The sequence below is a fragment of the Heterocephalus glaber genome, unplaced genomic scaffold (genome assembly GCF_053883595.1).
Source record: "Heterocephalus glaber isolate CG9 unplaced genomic scaffold, H.glaber_assembly_v1.0 deba00001564, whole genome shotgun sequence".
Classification (NCBI taxonomy): Eukaryota; Metazoa; Chordata; class Mammalia; order Rodentia; family Bathyergidae; genus Heterocephalus; species Heterocephalus glaber.
This window is the reverse complement of record NW_028258351.1, coordinates 4,378,114-4,401,149: the sequence shown is the minus strand read 5'-3', so window position 1 is coordinate 4,401,149 and position 23,036 is coordinate 4,378,114. Positions and strand designations below refer to the sequence as shown.

Sequence of the window (23,036 nt, the reverse complement as noted above, 5' to 3'; positions counted from 1 at the left end):
TCTAGATGATGGTACTTAGGAGATTAAATAAATGAAACCCTACTGAAAAGACTGAAAACTCATTCTGAAAAAGAAAATCTTGTTTTGGGCCAGGGATTTAGCTCAGTGGTTTTGCCATCTGCTGCACAAGCGCAAGGACCCGAGTTCGATCCCTGGTACCAAAAAAAAAGAAAAGAAAAGAAAATCTTGTTTAAAAAAATTCACACCTTAGAGATTCCCTCTATGCATGCGGATAATATTTGCCCTCTGATACAGTATGTAGCTAAAGCATACTTACTACAAAAATTGGTAATGCCTGCTGTCCTATATTCCTGAAGTCTCTTGATTTCCCTTCGGAGTTCAAATTCCACTGTTTTCCCAAAAGAACAAAGGAGAAAAATTGGAAAAACAAAATCAACATCAGTGAGTACTTTCACTTTCGAGTGTCTTTAGTAATTCTGTTTCATATAAAAGGCTGGGGAATTTCACCTGGGGAATACTTTTTATTGGTAACCCCTCATTAGAAATTTTACCCAAGAGCTCAGAAAAGCCTACTCCAACTGCTTTCCAGCTGCTGTCTCCAGATGCAGCATCTGGAATTAGCTCCTGGAAAACTTAGAGGAGTAAACTGGTTGAATTCATCTGCCTACAAAAGTAACATAGCTTTTTAAACAACCAAGATTTCCTCTTCTACCTACTTCTGTTAAAATTTCTACTCACACTCACAACGAAGTTCTTTTATGAAACCTGTCTCTGGTATTACTTGATGTAGCCCTGATGCAAGAGAAGGACAAAAGCTCTGTCCTCAAGCCCCAGTTAGATTCTTTACAGCTTTTCTCCCACAGGGACAAAGGAGCATTGTATTTTCCATAAACCAAAGATTTCTGCCTTCTCTGAGAGCCCAGATCAGGTTGCACTGCCTGAGTTATTATGTGATAGAACATTCCAACTTGGGTGCTTTTGAAATAGAGGATGAAGGAAAAGCCTGGACAATCCATGGGGTATAGTTCTTTGCAGTGACACATAAACTAGGAATGATACAAGCTGGGACAGGAAGTAAAGGATCAATTGCTTGGTACAATATTACACAAAGAATTCCAACTAAACAAGGTGTTTGCTGAGGACAAGCAACGTGGCTCAGATACATGCCTACGGTGCTTAATAAGAAATATTTGTATGATGACAACAGGCTAAGGGCCTTGGTAAAGAACCTTTCCAAAACTAAACTGAAAAGCTAAATATACAGATTTCATAATGATAGCTACAGAATAAGCTACCCACTCCAGACTGTTTTAAAAGTCTAGGTCTCAATGGCCTTAATGATTAAAAAAAATTATTTTTCAGTACTGGGAATTGAACCCAGGGCCTGCACACGGAGCTACATCCCCAGCTCCTTTTTATTTTTAATTTTGATTTAGGGTTTCCCTAAGTTACTAAGTTGCCCAGACTGGGTTCAAACCTTTTTTTTTGGTACTGGGGATCGAACTCACGACCTTGCGCTTTCAAGGCAGGTGGTGGCACCACTGAGCTTAATCCCCAGCTGGGTTCAAACTTTTGATCCTCCTGCCTCAGTCTCCTAGAGTGCTAGAATTACAGGCATGCAGCACAACACTTGGCTTAATGACTTTAATTTTTTTTTTAGAAAAACCAGAGGCCGGGGACTTAGCTCAGTGGTTTCACCACCTGCTGTGCAAGCGCAAGGACCTGAGTTTGATCCCCGGTACCAAAAAAACAAAGGGAAAAACCAAACTATCTATAAGATAAACTCTTCTCAGGAATACTGAAGAGGCAAGAGAATGAATGAAGTAGTATGTCCATGAATGATCCAACTCTGTCCCCATTGCTAACTTTTAATAATAAAATATTTATGGACAAAATAATATGACATTCAAAAAATTTATATGACATCTGGAATTTGCTTCATAATCCAGTTAGGGTTAAGAGCACAGAGGAGTGGGTAGTAAAGAAACTGAACAGGCAATGTGCTGATAACTGCTAAGGCTGGGTGATGATACATGGTGTGTATGGGGGGTTATTACTGTATTACTGCCTCCACTTTCATATATGTCTGAAAACTCCTGTAATAAAAAGTCAGAAGAAAAACTACTGAACTACCATTTTTCTGGGAAAAACAAAAGCCACTTTAAAAAAAAAAAAATCTTTCTTTAACCACTTTCACAATCCCAAATTTATCTCATGGTAATAAAATAGAGGCCAGTCATGCCTGTAATCTCATCATGCCTGTGATCTCATCTACTCAGGAAGCTGGGACAGGAGGATTGCAATTTCAAGACCAGCCTGAGCAACTTACTGGGAGCATGTCTCAAAATGAAAAAATAAAAAGGACTGTGGATGTAGCTCACTGTCAGAGCGTTTGCCTTGTATGAACAAAGAAGGCCCTGGTTAAATCCTCATTACTGCAAAAAAATAAATAAAGAAAAGCAAAGACAGAAATATCCATTTATTTATTTCACATAAAACATACCATTATCCCTTATCTATTTGTTTATTTATTTGCTGGTTGTTTAGAGGTTCTGAGGATTGAGCCTAGGGCCTTCATATTGAGCCATACCCCCCAAGCCTTAAAGAATTTTTAAATTTTGATATAGGTTCTCAGGTAAGTTACCCAAGCTGGGTTTAAAATTATAATCTTCCTGCCTCAGCCTACCAGAGTACTTGGATTACAGGCATGCACCACCACACTCAGCTTCTCCTATTTATATACACACATATACTTGCTTAACAAGGTTCAAAAACTACCTACGTGCATGGCTTTCAATGAATTTGTCATGTTCCACTGGCCCCACAATTCTTGCAAATCGCCTCATTGTTTCATAAAGGTCTTGGACTTCCTTGGGATACCGCCTTTCCATTACTACAGAGAAAGCAAAACACAACCATGTCATCAAAAATATAAGGATCCTTAAATTTGCGACTTTTTTTTTTTTTGCGACTTTTTTCTTTTCCTACAAATTAAATTAAAGCTCATAATTCCTAAGCTCACACAACTAATTTACCCATAACAAGAGGCAAACAGGAAGTCTAACAAAGCAAAACACTAATCATAAGAACAGCATCACAGCAATTATCACACATGTTGTTATCACTGGTCATCATCTCCACTGCTAAGCACTATTGACCTCCCACACAAAGACTTTTAATCTGTATAGGGTCAGGCACTGCTGCAATAATGGAAATGACAAAGGCAGACCATGTATTCTTAGAAATAATGTTGGCCACAATTTCTGATACTAACTTCCAGGGACAAACAAGGAAAACCAAGAATGCATCTAGATGAGGTAGATTAGCCTGGAAAAAGTAAGTATATGATCTCTTGCATGCCCCACCTGAAATCTCCCTACTAACCCTGGTCAGGTGAGGTACACATTTCTTCACTGTCCAAAGGGGCCATTTGGCTTTCTTTCAAACCAAATTAAATAACTACAACTTCATTTAATAATAAAGTTATATTTTGACAATTACCATGTAAGTAAATGGTCACATATGTGGCAAAGACAGGACTAGCAACTTTGGGGATCACTACTGACCAAATCTCTAATCTAAAGAGATATCTGGGGCCAGGTAAAGCTCAGTGGTTCCAGCGCCTGCCTCGCAAGTGCAAGGTCCCGAGTTCAATTCCCGGTACCAAAAAAAAAAACCCCAAACCAAGAGATACTTGCAGGGCTGGGGATTTAGCTCAGTGGTGCAGTCCCTGCCTCACAACTGCAAGGTCCTGAGTTTGATCCCCAGTACCACAGAAAAAAAAAAAAGTTATCTGCAAAGAAGACAGAGAGTAAAACTGCCTGACAATAACTGTTAGGTTTGTGGAGTCAGGAACTCGTGAACCACTTTGTGATTTTAATAAAATAATTCACCATTTTTATGTACTCTTGGTCTAAAGATACATATTTTCACTTATGACAGTTATTTCAATTAAGTCCTGTTTTTTATTTTTTTAAATTTTTTCTGGTACCAGAAATCGAACTCAGGACCTTGCGATTGCCAGGCAGGAGGATCGATTGAAGTTTGAGGCCAGCCTGGGCTACATGGTGAGTTCAAGACCACCCTAAACTATATGTCTCTACCCTGTCTCAAAAAACAACTAAAAGGGCTGGGGATTTAGCTCAATGGTTCCACCGCCTGCCTTGCAAGTGCAAAGACCCGAGTTCGATCCCAGGTACCAAAAAAAATCCCCAAACAAAAAAACAACTAAAAAAAAAAAATCCTACATATAGACAAAGTTTTATTTGCAGACAAGTTCATAACATCACTATTTATATAATTTTTAAAAACTGAAAACAAGGCTGGGGATTTAGCTCAGTGGTTTCGCCGCCTGCTGCGCAAGTGCAAGGACCCGAGTTCTATCCCCGGTAGAAAAAAAAAGGCTGAAAACAAGTCAAACATTTAAAAATAAAAGTGGTTAAACCCAATTTATATAACTAAATACATATTATGTAACTATGAAAAGTAACATCCTTAAAACACCTCAATAACTTAAATTATGTACAAAATACTACAAAGGGCATAAAAAATGTAACATACTTATGCTCCTAACCAAATTTTTAAAAAACTATATACAGACATTTATAAAGATTACAAAGACACTTAACTCCTCTGACTGGCTAACCTGAACCCAACAATGCATTGAGTGTCAAAGAGATACCCAGAAAACTCCGTCAATTAAGATATATTCCAGGGCTGGGCCGGGGATTTAGCTCAATGGTTCTGCCACCTGCCTCGAAAGTGCAAGGTCCTGAGTTCGATCCCCAGTACCAAAAAACCCAAAAAACAAAAAACCCAGATATATTCCAAGATAATCATTACTTTCACAAAACAAGAGTACAACAAACAGTTACTATGAATACTTCAAATGAACACTGCAATTATTATTATGAGGATCATTCTTATTTGATGAATACACTTTACATTGTAGAAGAAGAAAAGGTACAGGTGCTTTTTCTACCCAACACCCAGGTATTTCCATTATTTAAAATAGTAAAGTCAAGGTTTGCAATTCACTTAAAAATTATGTTTACAGGGCCAGGGATTTAGCTCAGTGGTTCTGTCGCCTGCCCTGCAAGCGCAAGGACCCGAGTTCAATCCTCGGTACCAAAAAAAAAAAAAATTATGTTTACTGTCAGGCGTGGTGGCACACACCTGTAATCCCAGCACTTGAGAGGCTGAGGCAGGAGGATCACCTTAAATTCCAAGGCCAGTGTGGGCTACATAGTGAATTCAAGGATAACTTGAACTACACAGCAAGACCCTATCTCAAAACAACCAATAAATACATAAATGTTCATTTACATATTAAAAATTGTTTAGTATCACCATTATACAATGTTAAATATCTTTTGTTTGCATACCACCTTGCAAAATAAAAGTATCATTTTGTGTTGATATTTATATAAAAATATTTTCATAACCTGAAGACCAGGCTACACTGGATATAGCTCAGTGTCAGAGTGCTTCTGTAGTGTGCCTGAGGACCTAGGTTTGACCCACAGCACTATAAAAAAAACAAAAATAACCTGAAGATCATGGTTATATTTAACATACAGTTTCAAAACATGATGTCATCTAGAAAATGATTCATTAATGCTGTGATTACTACACTAATTAAAAATAAGAATTTCTTTCTTTTCCTTTTTTTTGATACCAGGGATCGAACTCAGGACCCTGTGCTTGTGAGGCAGGTGTGGGGCCACTGAGCTAAATCCCCGGCCCTACTGTTTTTGTTTTTAAGACAGGGTCTCCATATGCAGTCCAGGCAACTGGCCTTAAACTCATTATGCAGCCCCTGCCAGTCCTTCTGCCTCAGTACTGCCGCTCCAGTATTGGGGTTACAGTGTGCCGCAACATGCCTAGCACAAATGTTACTGATTATAAATTAACAGTTCTTTCTACCACCATGGATTGCCTTAGAGACTTTTTTGGGTGCTGGTGATTGAATCCAGAGCTTCGCTGTACATATTAACCATGCGTTCTACCATTGAGCTACATTCCCATTCCTGCATCAGAATTTTTTTTTTGCTACCGGGGATCAAACTCAGGACCTTGCGCTTACGAGGCAGGTCACGGTACCACTGAGCTAAATCCCTGGCCCTAGAGTTTTTAAAATCTTCTCAGGTGATGCCTGATTAAGAACCACTGCCCCTCGCAAGCACAAGGAGCCAAGTTCAATCCCCAGTACCAAAAAAAAAAGAACCACTGCCATAAATGATTTTAAACTATTTAATAATATTAAAACAAATTATTAAAAAATTAATAAATAATTAAAAGAAACTGTAAAATTTAAAAACCAGCTAACACTTACATTGAAATTTCCTAAGGTTGATTAATCCATGATCTCTTATAATTCTAAAATGAAAAACCAGAAAAATCGGTGTGTTAGAATAAGTTTAATGTCTGCCATATGCATCTTTTATTAGACATCATAACAACTCTAAGGTCCAATGAACTCACTCCCCACAAACTTCCACAGGTCAGTGAATCAACACAATTTTAGGATCACAAACATCACACATTCTCCCTCTCATTGGGCATATAACTATTAGATGAATGAATCAACTACCATTCACAAATACTGAAAAACATGTGTCTGTCACTTAAGATGAAACAGAAGGGAATCTGTATCTATGTCATAAAATTAGTCAGCTTATGAAAATGATAATCAAGAACAACCATTTAAGAGAAACCTGCTAACCATAAAAGAGCACCATGATCAGACATTCAATATTTCCAACTGTGCATTCAGACAATACTCTGTTGGAATTTTTTTTCCCCCCTGGTACTGGGGATCGAACTCAGGACCTTGGGTTTGCCAGGCAGGCATGGCATCATTGAGCTACATCCCTGGCTCAGACAACACTCTGAAGCTATTTGAAATATATATTGTGCATGTTTAATGGAAGGCCAGCATAAAACATAAGATCTAACAACAATTCTCAACAACTGAGTTCTACAATACTCTCTAGCTCTAATTATTTTTTTTTTGGTACCGGGGATCAAACTCGGGGTCTTTGAGCTTGCGTAGTAGGCCGCAAAACCACTGAGCTAAATCCCCGGCCCTCTAGCTCTAATTATGTGTTTTAAGCAAAGTAGGATTTAAGGAAAACACATAGGGTTGTGCCTGGAACCTTAGTTATACCAGAGGTGTTCATAACAAGCAATAAAGCTTCTTAAGGGAACAAAGGGGTAAGCTTCTTTAGCAATCATGAAAGTTCACTCCAGACATGGAGAGCTTCATTTTAGATCATACTGTGGTCCCTCAAGAGTGCCTCTCTACTCCCTCTTCTGATTGCTGATACCTTTGTGTCTATAGTTAGTAATATCATTAATATACAGGCCTACACATCCACACACACCCCTGTACACTCACATCCTTCATACCCCTCTCTGAACTGTTAGAATTTCTGTAATCCAACAGGAGTCTGAGATCCTGAATTTCTAATTCTGAATGTGTGTGTATAGTTTTGTTTTGTTTTTTGGGGTGCTGGGGATTGAACTGAGAGCCTCTTGCATGCCAGGTGAGAGATCTACCACTGAGCTACATCTCCAGTCCTTTTTTATTTTTTAAGATAAGATCTCTTGCCAGGGGTTGTGGCACACACCTACAATCCCAGGTGGGAGTTTGAGGCCAGCCTGGGTTACACAGTGAATTCAGGATCAGCCAGACCTACAAAGTGAGACCCTATCTCAAAAAACAAAACAAAACAGAAAAACAAAAACAAAAAGATCTCCTTTTGATGAAAGATTTCTCATAAAAAATAAACAGAAGGAATAAGGAACCAGGCATAGTGGAACATACCTATAATCCTAGCACTCTGGGAGGCTGAGGCAGGAGGATCATGTATATAAGTGCAGCCCAGGCAAATTAACAATTAGCAGGCCAGGGATTTAGCTCAGTGGTTCCACTGCCTGCCTCTCAAGCACAAGGAACCGAGTTCGATCCCCAGAACAACAACAACAACAACAAAACAATTAGCAAAACCCTATCTCAAAATTTTATTTTTTAAAATTTTTGTACTGGGGATCAAACTCAGGTCCTTGTGCTTGTGCAGCAGGCGGCTAAACCACTGAACTAAATCCCCGGCCCCCTATCTCAAAATTTTAAAAAGCCTGGAGAAGGATCAGGAAGAAGCCCTGGGTTCTATCTCTGCTACAGAGGAAAAAAAAAAAAAAAAAAAAAAGAATGTGAGCATTAAAAACAGTACACCAGGGGTAGTGGGAAGGGCAGGGGAAAGGAAAGAAGGGAAAGGAAAAATGATGAGAAATGGAAAAAATGGAAATAAAGTCTTTGTAAATAGGGAAGGGTGGAGGGCGTGAAGGGAGGGCTAGGAATGGGGAAAAAATAACTAAAATGCAAAAAAAAAAAAAAAAAGAACCAAAATGCATTATGTAAAGGTACAATTCCCAATGAGAAATGTAATTGTGTTGTATACCTACAATGTACCAATAAAAGAATTTAATACAAAAAAAAAAAGTACACCAGGGCCGGGGATTTAGCTCAGTGGTTCTGCTGCCTGTCTCCCAAGCACAAGGTCCTGAGTTCGATCCCCAGTGCCAAAAAAAAAAAGTACGCCACCACTTTAAATAGATCTTGTTCCTTTTTTCCAAAGATCTTAAACAGCCTATCCACACTGCTTATTATTCACCAGAACATCAACAAAGAGTAAGGAAAAAAGTAAAAATAAGACAGAAATTATTATCCTTATTTGACAGTGGAAAAATTTGAGGCTTGAGTCAGGCATGGTGGTTCACTTCTGTAATTCCAGCACTTGGGAGGCTGAGGCAAGAGGATCACCATGAGTTCGAGACCAGCCTGGGATACACAGTGAGCTCAAGGCCAGCCTGAACTATAGAGAGACCCTATCTCTAAAGAAGAAAAAGAAAGAAGGAAAGAAAGAAAACTTGAAGCTCAAAAAGAGTGTCATTCCCCAAGGTCACAAGACGAGCCAAAAGTGGAGAGTTCTTATGTACTATATGTGATCAGTAGTCCAAAAATGAAAGAAGGCAGTATGGTTTTCTACTTACTTTTTCCGTCTCTGTCTCTCCTTTAGCCGGGAATGATAGATATCTACCACAGCCATCTTCAGAGCTACAAATACATATGGATAAATGATAAAGATATAAAAATAATATAAACAAAGCCAAGACAAAAATATCTTTAACACAAATTCTGAAGCTTATTCCACACTAATATAGGAAATATGTCTATTGTAGGCATAAAAATATCCTACCATACTGACTTCCTCTTAGTAAACTATAAATGAAGTTCTTTTTCCTCATGTATTGATTATATGGCATTTCTTTGCATATTACAATATCTACTTTCTACTAAACACCTCTTTTGGACATTTACTATGTATACTACTATACACGGTGAATATTAGAACTTTAGTAATAAATGGATATGCTAGAAGTAGAGTAGTCATAAAAATGTTGTTTTTGTTTGGTTTTTGTAGTATTGGGGATAGAACCTAGGGCCTCCTGCATGCTAAGCAAGTGCTCTATCATCGAGTTAAACCCTCAGCCCCAAAATAAATGCTGATTGTATTAGAAGTTCACAACAGTGAGCTCAAGAGACAACATTAAGATAAAACAAATGTGTGACACAGAAATTTTCCCAAAGCAGGAGTTTCCACTTCAGGAGCAGCAACTGTTTCGGGTGTAGAATTTTGCATTCTATAATAAAAAGCACCATTAAATAATCTAACCAATGTAAAATCTATGCCTTGCTTGGCTGCCCATGTTTCAATCCTTTCCTCACTTTACTTTCATGTTCAATAAAAAAGAAAGGCAATGGATAGGAAAAGTTTTAATTAATGTAATAGTTCTGGTTTTTTCTTTCCCCAGCCACTCTTCATCCATCTTCAGAGTTTCTTCTAAGGCTTCTGTTCTCATTTTTTTCACTCCTCGCCTTTTTCTTATAAACTCATCCATTTCTATGATTCCAAGTATTATCAAACCATATAATCTCAGTTCTATTTTAAGCTCCAGATTATTTTGGATATCTCTATTCACAGAGCCTTCAGTTGCAAACTTGTATTCTACACATTTTCCATCCTCTAAAACTCTTATCTTGGACAAAAATCAACCTGGGTTCATCCCTTCTCCTGTCTTCATATAGACTCAGTTAGTGGGTTGTCCCCACGACCATCCCAGGCACTGGGGACTGAACCCAGGGCTTCACATATGCTAGTCAAGTGCTCTACCACCAAGCTACATCCCCAGACTTTATTTTGAGACAATTTCTTTTGCTGAATTGTCCAGGCTGGCCTCAAACTTCTGATCTCCCTGACTCAGGTCTCTCTAGCAACAGAGATTACAGGCATGCACCTAACCCAGCTCAGTGAATCTTATCTAAACACTCTCAAATTCATCTCTTCAATTCCATCTTCTAATCCCATTCCTGTCTCTCTTGTCATCTTAATGCCACCCTGTAGGGAAGGCATCATTACACCTACTAACTCCATTCTTGCCTTACTCCAACTAAACTCCTCCAAATGGTACCAGAGTATTATTTTATGGCACAATGTGATGGTAATTCCTCTGCTTTTAATTTTTCAATGGCTTTCCAACTGTTTAAAAAGAGTTCAAACTCTTAGATGTTATATAAAACCTTTTACTGTCTTGATACTTCCTACCTTTCATTTTGTTTCCTACCACTCCTTCTAAATCCCTGGCTTCACCTATACATTCTGAAAGTACTTTAAATTTTAATGATTTCAGGGCTGGGGATTTAGCTCAGTGGTTCCGGCGCCTGCCTCACAAGCACAAGGTCCTGAGTTCGATCTCCGGTGGTAACAACAACAACAACAAATTTAATAATTTCAATAAATAAGGAAGCTACATTAATGAATTATCTTTTTAAGCTTTTTGTAAATTGACAGTTTGGAGTTTTTCCTTTGTTTTCATTGCTGAATGTGCTCATAGAAGAAAGAGGCTCTAGAGAGCATAACAGTGCTTTGTCACCCGTCTCAAAATAAAAAAGGACTGAGGCTGTAGTTCAGTGTGAAAACCCTGGATTCAACAATACGTGGTACCCCGCCCCCATACACACATACAAGGAATCACCAGTTTATACTGTTATGTAAAAGCAAGTTGTTGAGCAATGTATGATCCCAAATAGTCACTGTAATAGTCCTAGCAAGATTATACATGAAGAAATTCTGGACACTCCATACTGATTCATTACTGTGTATCTCACTGCTACTTGCCCTTAGGATATTTTTAGATTAAAAGGGTCAATACCAAAGTCTTACATCCTGGGCTATGAGAGGATATGCCATGCATAAATGTAACTTCAATCACTGAGAGATGTCTAGAAATACTTTATTCAGGTCATTTTCCTGGGCCTCTGAGATAAAAATAAATAAATAACCTAAATCTTGGCTGGATAATTTGGAGGTAAGTGAATGCAATATTTTATAAAGTTTAAGTATTTAAAAATTTCACTACCATGGGTTCTGTTTGTTCCTGACAAATTCAAGGATTCAACATTGATTCATTTTTCCTCATTCATTTGCCAACAAATGAAAAATAATTCAATATTGTCAGATCAGATCCTTTAAAGATTTAAGGCAATGGCTTTTAAACTTTTCTTTCTTTTTTTTGGTACCAGGGATCGAACTCAGGATCTTGCACTTGCCAGGCAGGCGCGGTGCCACTGAGTTACACCCCCCTGCCTTTTCTTTTTTAGCCTAGTCCTTAAACCCCTTTTTTTTTTTTTTTTTGGCTGTGCTGTGGATTGAACCCACATCCTTACACATGCTAGGCAAACACTCTATGATTGAGCTACATTTCCATCCTCTTCAAATTCTTTTTTTTTGGTACCAAGGATCGAACTCAGTACCTTGCGCTAGCAAGGCAGGAACGATGCCACTGAGCCAAGTCCCCAGCTCTCAAATTCATTTTTAAGTGGCTAACTCTGTCTATAAATGAAATCATGGGGCTATTCCATATAAAAGTCTTGATATCACAGAATATCCCATACTCTGCCTCTGTTTACACAACAGTTATGTACTAGTTAGAAAGACATGCAGGTCAGTAGGAAGAGGGAAGAGAGGAAGCATCTCTGATAATACAGTATAACCAAATACAAATTTTATATTGGACTTTAATACTTCTAAGAAAGGAAGAATTAGGAAGTCAACAATTCAATGCAGGAAAGGAAACAAATGTAATAACAATAGCTTAAATACTTTGAGAACTTCTCATGTTTTGGGCTTTTTATACGCATTATTTCATTTATCTATCCAATAAATTCAATAGAAATGTGTTGGGCTGGGAATGCATCTCAGTGGTACAGTGCTTGCCTAGCTTACATGAGGCCCTGGGTTCAATTGCCAGTACTATAAAAAAAAGTTTTGAAGACCCAGTGCAAAGTACTACTAACTTTAATAAAGGATTTCTGTAATTTTTGCAAGGCACTACCTTAATCATACTGTTTCCTGAGATTGGTGTGAGAATGACTTACTTAAAAAGAAAAAAAACCCTGAAGAGATTGTATTACCAAAAAAATCTAGTACTACATACTGCTAATGACTGGTTCTACTGCTTGATCATTTCAGTAGTTTAAACGTGTATAACTGACTCTAGAGGGCAAAAGGTAGGAAACTAGAAGCAAATGAGAAGAGAAATAGAATTATTCCAGAGAAAATTCACATTTGAAACTACTGCATCTTCTTTTCTTCATAAAGCACACACTCAGACAGCAGCAACTGCTTACAAGATCTTAACTATATGAATAAACCGGGGGGACCACAGCACAGCAGGCAGAAATGAAAGGAGAAGGGAGACACTACAAGGATGAGAATCACTGGATTCAGAGTCTACTAAAGCAACTAGGAAGCTCCAGGACAAGCTGCCAAACAGAGAATGAGGGATCATTAAAGATGAACAAACCAAAACTAGCCATAACCTATCCACTTATACAAGGCCTCTGAATTCTTAGCTTTGAGGGGGAAGAACAGACTCCGTGAGATTACAGTGGGGAATTTTCTTAGTCCCCTAAGAAAAGTTTCCAAACGGTTGGCCTTAAAATATTTCAAGAAGTGGGCAGAAGACAGAGGCAGCTCCTTCCCACTGCAATGTATTTCTAACATTGTTCAAAATAGCTGGCAACATGTTTGTTTTCTTGACAGAAGGCACTTACTTCTTGCTTGGAAAGAAAATCAACTCAGAGGCCTTAACTGCAGAGAGGCCAATCAAAATCCCTACTGCAACTGCAAAAGCACAAACCTGTGATCTGGTATTCCCCAGAAGCAAAGCTTTCAAAAAGTCATTCCCACCCTAAGCTTTTGGCCAAGATGCACACAAATAGTTCTGTCAAGGGAAGAAGTCCATGTGGCCTAAAGGTAAAAGTCACCCAACTAGGAAGTCTAAGGCAAATTACTTAACTTCTTTGCATATTTCTCTAAACGTAACATGGGAAAATATCTTTTCCTTTTTCTCAAGAATGTGAAGTTACAGAAGATAACAAATGTGAAACCTCACCCCCTTACCCTCCAGAAAGAAAAAAAGAAACAGCAACAAAAATTAAGGATAAAAGACAGTGAATGTTACACAGGATTAAGAACAAAGAGAATCTGGGAATGGATCTGTACTTGCTAGCTATATGACCTCAGGCAAGTTATTGACCCTTCTATGCTTCAATTTCCTCATCTGTAAAATGGGAATATCAATACAACTCATACAGTTTGTGAAGATTAAATGACTTCATATATGTAAAGGGCTGAAAATGGCACCTGGCAAACAGTAAAGGCTATAAGGATTAGTTATTCTTAATAGTAGTTAAGTCTAAAATGTCTTACGCATAAAACACCTAGTTCCCTATAAAATGAAAGGCACTACCAAGAGCTGAATACAAAGAGACCAAATAGGATGTCTGATTTCCTAAGTGTTCAAAGGTCTAAAGGGTGGACATATGGGCCAAACAAATATTGTTTGAAAAATGGCAGGGAAACCTTGCTGAAATTAGCATTTCAAATACAGGAGTGTAAACCATATTAAATATGTAATTCTGAGAAGTGCTTAAAATACAGACTCAGGAAAAAAAATGTAAAAAATACAGACTCAGCACATAGGAGAAGTTTATTAGTACATCTTTTGCCTGGGTTATGGAACAACAATGACTAGAAAGATGGTACACTCAGAATTTTAAGACCCTAAGAAATTCAGGTAAAGAATAGTACATAAATTTACGGGGGGCTTCACAAATGAAACGAGAAGGGAAAACAGACATGAGCAAGAGTAAACTACATTAAGCATCTAACTGAGATCTCATAAAATACCAGAAGACAGGAGAGCTCCAAGTTAGGAATCTTCTTCATCTCTACTTCTGAAACAGTTACTTGTTTATTTCAATAAAATGGAAGAAAAGGCCATCTAGTGATTCCAGAAGTTCCTGTTTTTCCCCCTCTCAGACACTGCTATATTTGCAGTGCCCTTTCTGGCCCCATTCTGAAAGCCCTTTTTATATAGCTGGAATACAATTCGTTATCCTTCTAATGTATCCCAGGCCTCTGTAATGAACAATGTAGGGCCGGGGATTTAGCTCAGTGGTTCCACCGCCTGCCGCTCAAGCGCAAGGACCTGAGTTCGATCCCCAGTACCAAAAAAAAAAATCGGAGAAGAGGGTCAGGGGTTTAGCTCAGTTGCACCGTGCCTGCCTTTAATGAACCATGTAAGCCAATTCTATTCAACAAATATCACGAATCAAAGCAAAAAATCTTTGGTTAAGGAACAGGGCTGGGTGACATCATCCAATATTCTAGATGGCTTCCAAATACAGAAACCAGCCAGTCTGCTCCCTCCCAGTAGTTATAAGTGAGGGAATATAAAAGGAATATTAATGTTCAGTAATACGGAGTATAATGGCATACAGCAACAGTAGTAACACCAATCTCAATTGTGTACCATCTTTTAATGGAGACATTCACACTCTGACTAATCAGTGTCATCCCTTTTTTACTGGCAGGGGACACAAAGAAATGGCAAGCAAGATTCCAGGGACTTGCTAAAGACTACACACTGACTCAGAAGTAAGACTGAGGCTGAATCAGTGTCTTGATTTCCAGTGAATCTGTAGGCCTCTTTCTGAGCCAGGGATACCTAAAAGCTCCTTCTCTTGAATATCCTTGGACTCCTGGTCCCCTTCACAGAGTATTCTTGGATAGACTGCTCAGAGGCCTCACATCTGGTCATGGGTCATGCTGCCCAAAGAGCTACTAGAAGAACTCAAAACCACAAATAAAGCCATCTCTGTGACACCATGTCCCTTTGACCTCTAGTGCAGGAGACCAGATAATGAGGATCAAGACCTAACTGACCTCCTCTGTGAACACAAAAGAGAAAAACAGCAAGCTGTTTCTTATTTGGCAACATGCAGGCATGCTAACACATTGTAAGTTCCAGAGAAGAGTCAATACCTCTTCCAGAGAATAGTGAATACCAGGATGTTTACCTGGGTAACAAGAGGCAGATGAATCTTCCATTAACCTAAGTGCTTGCTCCCTTGTCTAAGTGAATAAAAGTGAGGTGAGCCAAATGCTCAGGGCTCTTTGTGCACTAGAGGGAAGAGGCCCCTGGTCCCCTCATTCTAAATTATCTCTGTAACTGTGTCTTTAATCTCTGTTTGCCCTCTCCAGTTAGTCATTCCTAGCAAGCTTGTCTCCTGCACTCCAGTGCTGCCAAACCTCTGTAAAATGTTATTTTTTAAAGACATCTAAATATCTTACAGTTCACTGTTGGGCCGGGGGAAAGGATTATTATGTTGTGTTGAAATTATGAATAAGGATTAATAACTGATGCTTCAGTTCTGGTTTAATGAAAATCAGTAATCTACTACACTGTAGAAACTGTAGGAAGAGGGCCGGGGATTTAGCTCAGTGGTACTGTGCCTGCCTCGCAAGCACAAGGTCGAGTTCAATCCCTGGCACCAAAAACAAAACAAAACAAAACAAAATAGAAACTGTAGAAAGAACACAGATAAAGTAGGTTATAGGTCTGAAAAGTTAACTGAGTTAAAAATTATTAATCAATTGCTTCTTTCTGATTATTTTTATCCCCACATCATGACAGAAAGTACAAATGCACAAGAAACTGCAAATCTAGATTCTGCAAAGAATGAAGAGCAAAATTACATACCAACCATTATTATAGTTTTCTTAACAATGTTCAGATGACCTGAGATTAGATCCTAGAGAAATGATTCAGCAAGTCCCTTACATAGTTGAGCCATGATTGAAATTGGAGATTTTCAACAATATCTAAAAGGATATTTACAAAGCTGTCCTTCTTGCAGATAGTAGTAGTCTGGTATTCTGGCAAGAAAAATAAAAGCTAGAAAACAATACCATTTTAATTAAAGCATATGTGTATGTAGAGAAATACTGAATGGCAATCTGTATACTACCTTAAAAGGAATAGCACAAGAGGTGAGAAGAGAGCATGAGTCAGTGGAGTTGAAGAGATTGACATGCAAGACTGAACAAATACAATGGATCTAGTGAATGTTAAAGTAGTTTGTTTTCAAGCTTTCCTCTTTTAGTTCAATCTGCGTCACTTTGACTTTCCTTGAAGTTGTGTGGGAAAAAAAGAGGAATGAAATTTTGCAAAAAATATTTTGCTCAAAAAGATGTGTCACAGTAAAACTTTTAAAAGAATTCTTTCTTTGTGTTGGGCCTGGTGAAACAAATACCCAGGTAGCTGTGCTATGGAGAGAGGAATCAAGCTCCCCTTCTAGTGAGAGTACCGATTAGCACAATGTGTTAATGAGTTGATATATAATTCAACAAGTATTCTACTTGCCTTTCCAGAGTATGATTGATCTATTATATAATTAATTCTGGACTACAATGAAAGAAAAGACAGGGGTCTATTTTACATAAGAAGTTCACTGAAAATGGAGAGGGAAGAAAACAGACTCAACAAAAGTCTAATGATTTAATTTTTTTGATACTGAAGACTGAACTCAGGGATTCATACATACAAAGCTTGTGTTCCACTACTGGGCCACACCCAACTCTAACCACACTCTTTTAACAACTTGTAAGTGGCATTCACCATTTAAATTATAACAAGAGTTAACATAAACCCTTACTGAGTTATCTAAGATTAAGATTCAAAAGTGCTAAAACTTCAACGGTTCTAAGAAACAAAAAGTTCCCAATTTGGTCTAAAAACCCCTGAAGAAGTTCCATTGCTACTGGAAATTTGTGGTAACAAATTATTGTGAACATTCAGAATCAAAAGCTGCTACTGAAATCCCAATGTGTTCATACTGTTTCCCTTTCTTCTAAAGTGAGGGCCACTTAACCGAGTACCTCTGACAAAACAATAATCTTCATAAATCTTACTCAATGTAGTCAAAACCAGACAAAAGGGTGAGTTCCCAAACTTAACCATAAGGTTTTGAATTTCTTGTGACCAGGGGACATGTTTTATTCATCCTTATATTCCCAGCATCCAACACAATGTCATTATGTTTTTGTAACCAATAAACATTTGATAAAATATTACCATGTAAAATGTCCGAGTCATCTTCAACAAAATCAATGTCTCTCAAGTCCCATTCTGCATAATTGTCAAATTCCTGTTAGGGAAAATAAAAAATCCCCATCCCAAATCCATCAGCTTTGAATAATGCTTCACAGTAGCCATGTTTTAGAAGCAAACAGAAAATATATGAGCCAACATTTGTTTAAAAAAACAATACTAAATGGGCTAAAAAGCCAGGATACTGCTACAAGTAACAGGAAATCATGGAAAAAATCTGAGAAGCTCCCAGGCAGTAGTGAAAACAAAAAATTAGAGTAGTTATGAATTTAGAAATGAAGCCAAATCTATTATTCTAAAAGTTTTAGGCTTGCCAGGTATGGTGGTGCACTCTGGTAATCCCAGCACTTGGGATCACCATGAGTTCAAGGCCAGCCTAAACTACACAGCAAGACCCTGTCTCAAAAAACAAAAAGCAAAATAAAATAAAAAGTTTTAGGCTGTTAATTCCCAAGGAAATATAAGTTTAATTAGGTCTTCAAGTATGAAAATTGTCTGCATTAAATTATTTACCTTTGGGCCGGGGATTTAGCTCAGTGGTTCCGCCGCCTGCCTTGCAAGCGGAAGGACCCGAGTTCGATCCCCAGTACCAAAAAAAAAAAAAATTATTTACCTTTTATTATCTTTTAAGGGATCTATTTAGTCAATAATATTTTTTATTCATTTCAATGAACAGGTCTGTTTATAGTCTATTCAATGACTATAATTTGTGGAGGCAGTATCTGTGGGATACTTGTACAATATAGCCAGCCATAAACAAAATGCTAACCTGGGTATGGCTAGAAAAAATGTTTATAATTGGTTAAACTTTCAAGTTATCTCAGGAGCACTGCACTTGTGGATTAGGTGATAAATCAAGATACTTCTGACTATATTTACATGGTTTTCAATTCCATGGCTGGATGAGGAACACATAGTACTTATATGCATATATTCCATATTGATTTGTACACTTGTAATAAGTGCAGGAGTCAGCAAACTGGTATTGTCTACCCCACTGCCTGTTTTTGTACAGAAAGTTTTGTTGAAATACAGACATACTAATTTACTCATGTACTATCTATGGTGCTTCTGTACAAGAATAGCAAAGCAATGGGGAATTTATAACCTGTACACTTAATTACTATCTGGCCCTTAATGGGACACGTCTGTCATGTCTTGATATAGTACAACCTTGAAATCCCCTAGGTGTAGAATGAGAAATAGACTGCAGAAACTCTACACCTATAAGGTGGGAATGAACACCCATGCAATTTAGAAAATAAATTCTTGGTCTGAAGAACTTACACTGTTCCATAAGTAAAAAATGTTTACAAATCAAAATAGGAATTCAAATTTTAAAAAATATGTCTGTATAAAGGCCTTACAAATCATTATGCTTTGAAAAATCTCCTTTTGGTGGTATGGAACCTATGGGTAAGAGGTAGAAGCCTCATAAGAAATAAAAAAGTTTTTCTTCTCTTATGGTTATCACAAGTTTTTCCTACCTACCTCAATGAAATCTGCTCGAGCTGGCATGTATCCTGCCATGTCTCGAGAAAGCAAGGAGTCAAAGGTAGGTCGGGGAGGGTCATCTGTAGCTGGAAAAATTAAGAGTTTTTCTTAGTTAATTAATAAAATACTGACACAAAAAAGTCACACAAAAATAGTCCCTTTGTACATTCTGAAATATTTTTGGAAAAAAAGTGTCTGAGAGAATGGATAAATTTAAAAGGTTTTTATAAAGGGAAAAGAGAAAAAGAGTAAAGTAGTATGGAAACAGACTCATTTCTTCAAAAAGGAAACTAAGACTTAGGTAATACAGGAAATTCCTTCTGATTTTTGCTTTACCATAATGAAAGGAAATCAAGATTTTTTTTAATTTATAGAACTTATTACAGCGTCAACTTTAGCTCCATTACCTCTTAGAACCAACCTCAATTTACACATTATCATCCGACTAAGAAATAAAAACACAGTTTTTGGAAGTTAGCTGGAATATAATCCCAGCACCAGCATACAGTAGTCCCATGACCTTTCACAAATTATTTAACCTTTCTGAATCTCAGTTCCCTCATGTATAAAATGAAAGCAGCCATTCTGTTTATTTCATTGAGTTGCTGTTGAAAGTGCTAACATCCTAAGTGCTACTGAAATGAAAGTTATCACCAGCCTCTGAGTTAGCTATAAAACTGTTTCTAAGATGTATGAGGAAAGGAGAGAGGAAAGAGAAAATATTCATATCTCCATTATTGTGCTCTAGAGTCATTCAGGAAAGACATCCCATTTATAATTCATCATGTTTTCAGTTAAGTTTTATTAAAAGACCAACTGATCCCAAAGGCACATGATATTAAAAAGTCTGCCTTTATTGCCGTAACTAAATGAACAAAAATTATAAATTGCTCTTTAGGCTTGATGTTAGGGCAATTAATAATAATGAGTCAAAGACTGGGCCCTGTTAAGCAACTCATACCTACAATCACAAATCTTCCAAAGGAATTGCAAAAAGACTTTACTCCTAATAGCTTGGACAAGGTGGTCCCTTTTCGACACATTCTCTTAAAAGAAGCAAGCATTAAAGTTAAATGACATAGTCCAGGGACTCACAGTAGGTAGAATTACACATCGGCTTAGAGTACTCAGATGTCAGTTCAGTATACACCTCTGACCCCTGCGACGTGTTCCCTCTTTGCCACATTATGATCCTGACTCTCAATAGCTGACATGCCAATTCCTTCTATCTTCCATAAGCTCTTTATCACCCAAGTCATCAAATCACTGTTTATCTGTCATTGACACAGGGCTCAACGATGACCTAAGTATCTCTGACTAAAACACGCAGGCACTTACAGTGAAATGGAATGGCTGTGTCAGCAGTCTTTGCCTCCTCTGCTTGTTTCAGGTTTAGCAGGGTAGAAGCAAACAGAGGGTTATTGATGAAATGCTTCATGTAGTGCTTTTCACATTCCTCCTTGGTCTTGGTGCACATCTGATTGGCTACATCCTGCCTAGAAAAGTGTGGGGGAAAAAGAAAGAAGGGAGTATTACTTTCACTTATACATAATATTAAAAGCATGGTTTGTTCTTTTCTTATTTTAAATCAAATCCATATAGTTTTGTTTTGTTTTGTTTGGTACCATGGATTGAACTCGGGACCTTGTGCTTTTGAGGCAGGCGCCAGAACCACTGAGCTAAATCCCCGGCTTCAAATCCATATTAAATCAATAATCTGCTACCTCCAAACTGATTCCATGGAGATATCAGCAAAACAATGACACAAATATGTATTGGTGTAACCTGATGTTCCAATTCCTACCATTCTAAAATATGGCCCAGGAGTGGTGGTACACACCCATAACCCCAGCACTAGGGAGGCTGAGGCTAAAGTAAGAGGAATGCCATATGAGTGGCTCAGTCATGGACTACTAAACATCCCACATTCTTGTGAAATGTTTCAGGCCTGGAAAATAATGCACAAATGGGAAGAGAACTTGTCTCTGGGACCCTGGGTCAATAGGACAGCAGCACAACTTTCCTCTTTCTGAAGTTCTTCCCTTTACTCTTCAACACTGGCTGCTTCTCTGAGTCTCTGGTGACACAGACGATTGAAGCCAAGACCTCAGGTATGCCAGCAAGCACTCTACCACTGAGTTACAGCCCCAGGCTCAGGGCAAGACCACTCTTAACACCAAGCTCCTACCAATTTCCAAAGCCACAGTCCATCACAGCTTCTAAAAGGGCCATCTCTTCTTGAGCAGTCCAGCTGGGGTCAAGAACAGGAAAGTCTGAAGTCTAAGGAGAAAAAAGATTTTTCTAAGAACAGAGACAGAAGTGGAACCCAGAAATCCTAGCTGTAGAATACAGTTAAATGATAGTCATTCTCTTGATGTTAAGAAGTACCTAATGATATTCTTTTTTTTGGTACCAGGGATTGAACTTGGGACCTTGCGCTTGTGAGGCAGACACCGGAACCTCTGAACCAAATCCCTGGCTAATCATATTCTTATTAGATGTCCACTTCTCCCATTCCAATTTTCACCATCAGCTACATAGGTCTCCAACAAATACTATCCCCCATATTAGCTATGCAACATATGCAGAAATACATAAACTTAATAAAAAATGTTATTTACATGATTAACTGAAAAGGTTGAGGATCAACCAAGTAGCATGAATTTTCTAGTGCACAGTTCATAATTTTTTTTTTTTTTGAGACAGGGTCTTGGTAAATTACTCAGGCTAATCTTGAACTCAAGATCCTCCGGCCTCAACCTCCTAAGTAGCTGTGACTACAGGTGCATGATACTGTACCTAGTCTTTATTTTATTTATTAATTTTTGGTACCAGGGATCGAACTCAGGACCTTTCACTTGTGAAGGAGGCGGCCGCACCACTGAGCTAAATCCCCCACCCTCCTAACTAGTCTTTAAATACTATTTCCCACTGAAAGGAACCAGAGCTTCTTAAATAATAGGCCGATGCCAGGTCTGGGTCAGGAAATGAACAAGACCAGACTGAAGGCTTTGTCACACTGTAAAGCAAAGAAGCTCTCAAAGTCTATGCAAGCCATGTCAAAAGGATTCATAAGGCAACATGCACAAGCTCTTGCTAACCAAAAATAGAATTTTTAGAGCATCAATAGGATAATAATTGCAAAGGAATGAAATACATCCAATATTTTAAATATCTGGAGGATGCTAGGAACAACGTTCAAAATTAGTGAGTAAAGCAAAATAATTAGCATTTATCCTGTCTTTGTTCAGGGTAATAACACAAATAATGATAAGTATCTTTTTATAAAATTACCCCCCCCGCCCCCTTACTGGGGATTGGACCCAGGACCTCCCACTTGGTAGACAAGTGCTCTACAGCTGAGCTACATACCCAGTCCTTTGTATTTTTATTTTGAGACAAGGTCTCATGAAGTTGCCCAGGTTGGCCTTGAGCTTGTGATCTTCCTGCCTCAGCAGCAGTAGTCAGAATTATAGGCATGTGCCACCAAGACATGCTCTTTACAAAGTATTCTACTACATAGATTAAAAGATCATTATTTTGCCATCCCTGATGAGCGAACAGATACAGACAATGATAATAAATGAATCTGATGTAGCAGTGAACATTATTACCAACTTATGGGAAACACAGAAGACAGAAAAAGTAAGTTACTCAGAAAAATTCAGATTGTACTAACATCTATAAACAACCAAGATTTTGTTTTGTTTTGCTTTAGTTTTTTGAGACAGGGTCTTGCTAGAGTCCAGACCAACCTCGAAACTGCTCAGTAGCCCAGACTGGCCTTGATTCATGATCCTCCTGTCTCAATTTCCTGAGTGCTGGAATTACATGCATGTGCCACCACACCCAGCTAACAACCCAGTTTCTAAAAATCAAAGTTTAAAAAAACGATTCCAGATTGCTCAACACATGGTGCCTGGAGGGTGGTACTCCCAGAAAAGACATGGAAGTGCCATGCCCCTTCCTGTATAGTTTACTAAATGTATCTCTTACTTTCG

At 38.2% G+C, this 23,036-nt stretch overlaps 1 protein-coding gene across 6 annotated transcripts in view; it reads right to left on the bottom strand.

Moving 5' to 3' along the window:
• Positions 1–23,036, bottom strand: part of Tada2a (transcriptional adaptor 2A) — a 57,921-nt gene that overhangs the window by 16,289 nt on the left and 18,596 nt on the right. For 5 of the 6 annotated variants that reach the window (XM_004870413.4, XM_004870415.4, XM_087191908.1 and 2 more), the window contains 8 exons: positions 21,224–21,315; positions 20,374–20,531; positions 19,033–19,121; positions 17,506–17,578; positions 9,016–9,079; positions 6,296–6,339; positions 2,744–2,854; positions 278–349 (listed from right to left, as the gene is read on the bottom strand). In XM_004870413.4, the coding sequence (XP_004870470.1) occupies positions 278–349; positions 2,744–2,854; positions 6,296–6,339; positions 9,016–9,079; positions 17,506–17,578; positions 19,033–19,121; positions 20,374–20,531; positions 21,224–21,315 (703 nt within the window). The remainder of the gene's footprint in view (positions 1–277; positions 350–2,743; positions 2,855–6,295; positions 6,340–9,015; positions 9,080–17,505; positions 17,579–19,032; positions 19,122–20,373; positions 20,532–21,223; positions 21,316–23,036) is intronic. The other variant, XM_004870416.4, reaches the window with a different exon arrangement.